At 65.3% G+C, this 2,499-nt stretch overlaps 1 protein-coding gene across 2 annotated transcripts in view; it reads left to right on the top strand.

The window, feature by feature from the left end:
* Positions 1-2,178, top strand: part of CHLRE_08g384320v5 (uncharacterized protein) — an 18,682-nt gene extending 16,504 nt beyond the window's left edge. For both annotated transcript variants that reach the window (XM_043065339.1, XM_043065340.1), the window contains exons 18-20: positions 402-488; positions 672-806; positions 1,963-2,178. In XM_043065339.1, coding sequence (XP_042922341.1) covers positions 402-488; positions 672-780 — 196 coding nt within the window. In that variant the 3' untranslated portion in view covers positions 781-806; positions 1,963-2,178. The remainder of the gene's footprint in view (positions 1-401; positions 489-671; positions 807-1,962) is intronic.
* Positions 2,179-2,499: the final 321 nt, after the last annotated feature.

Here is a 2,499-nt window from a genome sequence, read left to right on the forward strand (position 1 = left end):
ATGACACAACATGTGTGCGTTGCGTACACACAGGCCTGGCCAGCACGTGGCGCCTGGAATGGGCGCGGGCCGATGCAGCGCGCTCGGGTCACTCATGCGCGCCAGGAGGCAGGAGCGGGTGGTGCGAGCCACCCTGCACTGATGAGGACGCACGGTTTCGGACTAGCGGTGAGCAGTATGGGCAGGGGCGGTGGATTGGGGCCTGCGTGGCACGCACTGTAGGCCTTGCTGTCAGGATGGCGTTGGCTGATGCACGACACGCCTGCGCTTTCTCACTGCTGCTTAGCTGGTCATCAGCTAGCCTGCTCCCCTCCTCCCGCGTCTCGCTCACCTGCTTCCCCGCCTCACTCACCAGTCACCACCTCCGGCCCCGCCCGCCCCTCTTTCCTTTACACAGACAGGCGGCTGGCGCACCGGCTGTGTGTGTCTCTGTCTGCTGTGGTCCCGCGCACGGTCTGGCACCCCCGGCCGCCGGCCGCCAAGCCCAGGTGCGGCGCCGTACGGGCCAAAAGGGTGTGGTACAGATCGTCACTGAGGATTCGCACGTGGTCCCCCACCGTACTACTAATTCAGCCCATTCAAGCTTATCTTCCCAGTGCTGATGGGATGGGGAGGGGCCTTGAAGGTTTGAACGATCCATGACACAACATGTGTGCGTTGCGTACACACAGGCCTGGCCAGCACGTGGCGCCTGGAATGGGCGCGGGCCGATGCGGCGCGCTCGGGTCACTCATGCGCGCCAGGAGGCAGGAGCGGGTGGTGCGAGCCACCCTGCACTGATGAGGACGCACGGTTTCGGACTAGCGGTGAGCAGTATGGGCAGGGGCGGTGGATTGGGGCCTGCGTGGCACGCACTGTAGGCCTTGCTGTCACCCAAATAGATGGCGTTGCCTGACGCACGACCCGCTAGCTTGCGCTTCCTCGCTGCTGCTTAGCTGGTCATCAGCTAGCCTGCTCCCCTCCCCCGCGCCTCGCTCACCTGCTTCCCCGCCTCACTCACCAGTCACCACCTCCGGCCCCGCCCGCCCCTCTTTCCTTTACACAGACAGGCGGCTGGCGCACCGGCTGTGTGTGTCTCTGTCTGCTGTGGTCCCGTGCACGGTCCGGCACCCCCGGCCGCCGGCCGCCAAGCCCAGGTGCGGCGCCGTACGGGCCAAAAGGGTGTGGTACAGATCGTCACTGAGGATTCGCACGTGGTCCCCCACCGTACTACTAATTCAGCCCATTCAAGCTTATCTTCCCAGTGCTGATGGGATGGGGAGGGGCCTTGAAGGTTTGAACGATCCATGACACAGTGTGTGCGTTGCGTACACACAGGCCTGGCCAGCACGTGGCGCCTGGAATGGGCGCGGGCCGATGCAGCGCGCTCGGGTCACTCATGCGCGCCAGGAGGCAGGAGCGGGTGGTGCGAGCCACCCTGCACTGATGTCTGATGAGGACGCACGGTTTCGGACTAGCGGTGAGCAGTATGGGCAGGGGCGGTGGATTGGGGCCTGCGTGGCACGCACTGTAGGCCTTGCTGTCAGGATGGCGTTGGCTGATGCACGACACGCCTGCGCTTTCTCACTGCTGCTTAGCTGGTCATCAGCTAGCCTGCTCCCCTCCTCCCGCGTCTCGCTCACCTGCTTCCCCGCCTCACTCACCAGTCACCACCTCCGGCCCCGCCCGCCCCTCTTTCCTTTACACAGACAGGCGGCTGGCGCACCGGCTGTGTGTGTCTCTGTCTGCTGTGGTCCCGCGCACGGTCTGGCACCCCCGGCCGCCGGCCGCCAAGCCCAGGTGCGGCGCCGTACGGGCCAAAAGGGTGTGGTACAGATCGTCACTGAGGATTCGCACGTGGTCCCCCACCGTACTACTAATTCAGCCCATTCAAGCTTATCTTCCCAGTGCTGATGGGATGGGGAGGGGCCTTGAAGGTTTGAACGATCCATGACACAACATGTGTGCGTTGCGTACACACAGGCCTGGCCAGCACGTGGCGCCTGGAATGGGCGCGGGCCGATGCGGCGCGCTCGGGTCACTCATGCGCGCCAGGAGGCAGGAGCGGGTGGTGCGAGCCCTGCACTGATGTCTGATGAGGACGCACGGTTTCGGACTAGCGGTGAGCAGTATGGGCAGGGGCGGTGGATTGGGGCCTGCGTGGCACGCACTGTAGGCCTTGCTGTCACCCAAATAGATGGCGTTGCCTGACGCACGACCCGCTAGCTTGCGCTTCCTCGCTGCTGCTTAGCTGGTCATCAGCTAGCCTGCTCCCCTCCTCCCGCGCCTCGCTCACCTGCTTCCCCGCCTCACTCACCAGTCACCACCTCCGGCCCCGCCCGCCCCTCTTTCCTTTACACAGACAGGCGGCTGGCGCACCGGCTGTGTGTGTCTCTGTCTGCTGTGGTCCCGTGCACGGTCCGGCACCCCCGGCCGCCGGCCGCCAAGCCCAGGTGCGGCGCCGTACGGGCCAAAAGGGTGTGGTACAGATCGTCACTGAGGATTCGCACGTGGTCCCCC

The sequence above is a fragment of the Chlamydomonas reinhardtii genome, chromosome 8 (assembly GCF_000002595.2).
Source record: "Chlamydomonas reinhardtii strain CC-503 cw92 mt+ chromosome 8, whole genome shotgun sequence".
Classification (NCBI taxonomy): domain Eukaryota; kingdom Viridiplantae; phylum Chlorophyta; class Chlorophyceae; order Chlamydomonadales; family Chlamydomonadaceae; genus Chlamydomonas; species Chlamydomonas reinhardtii.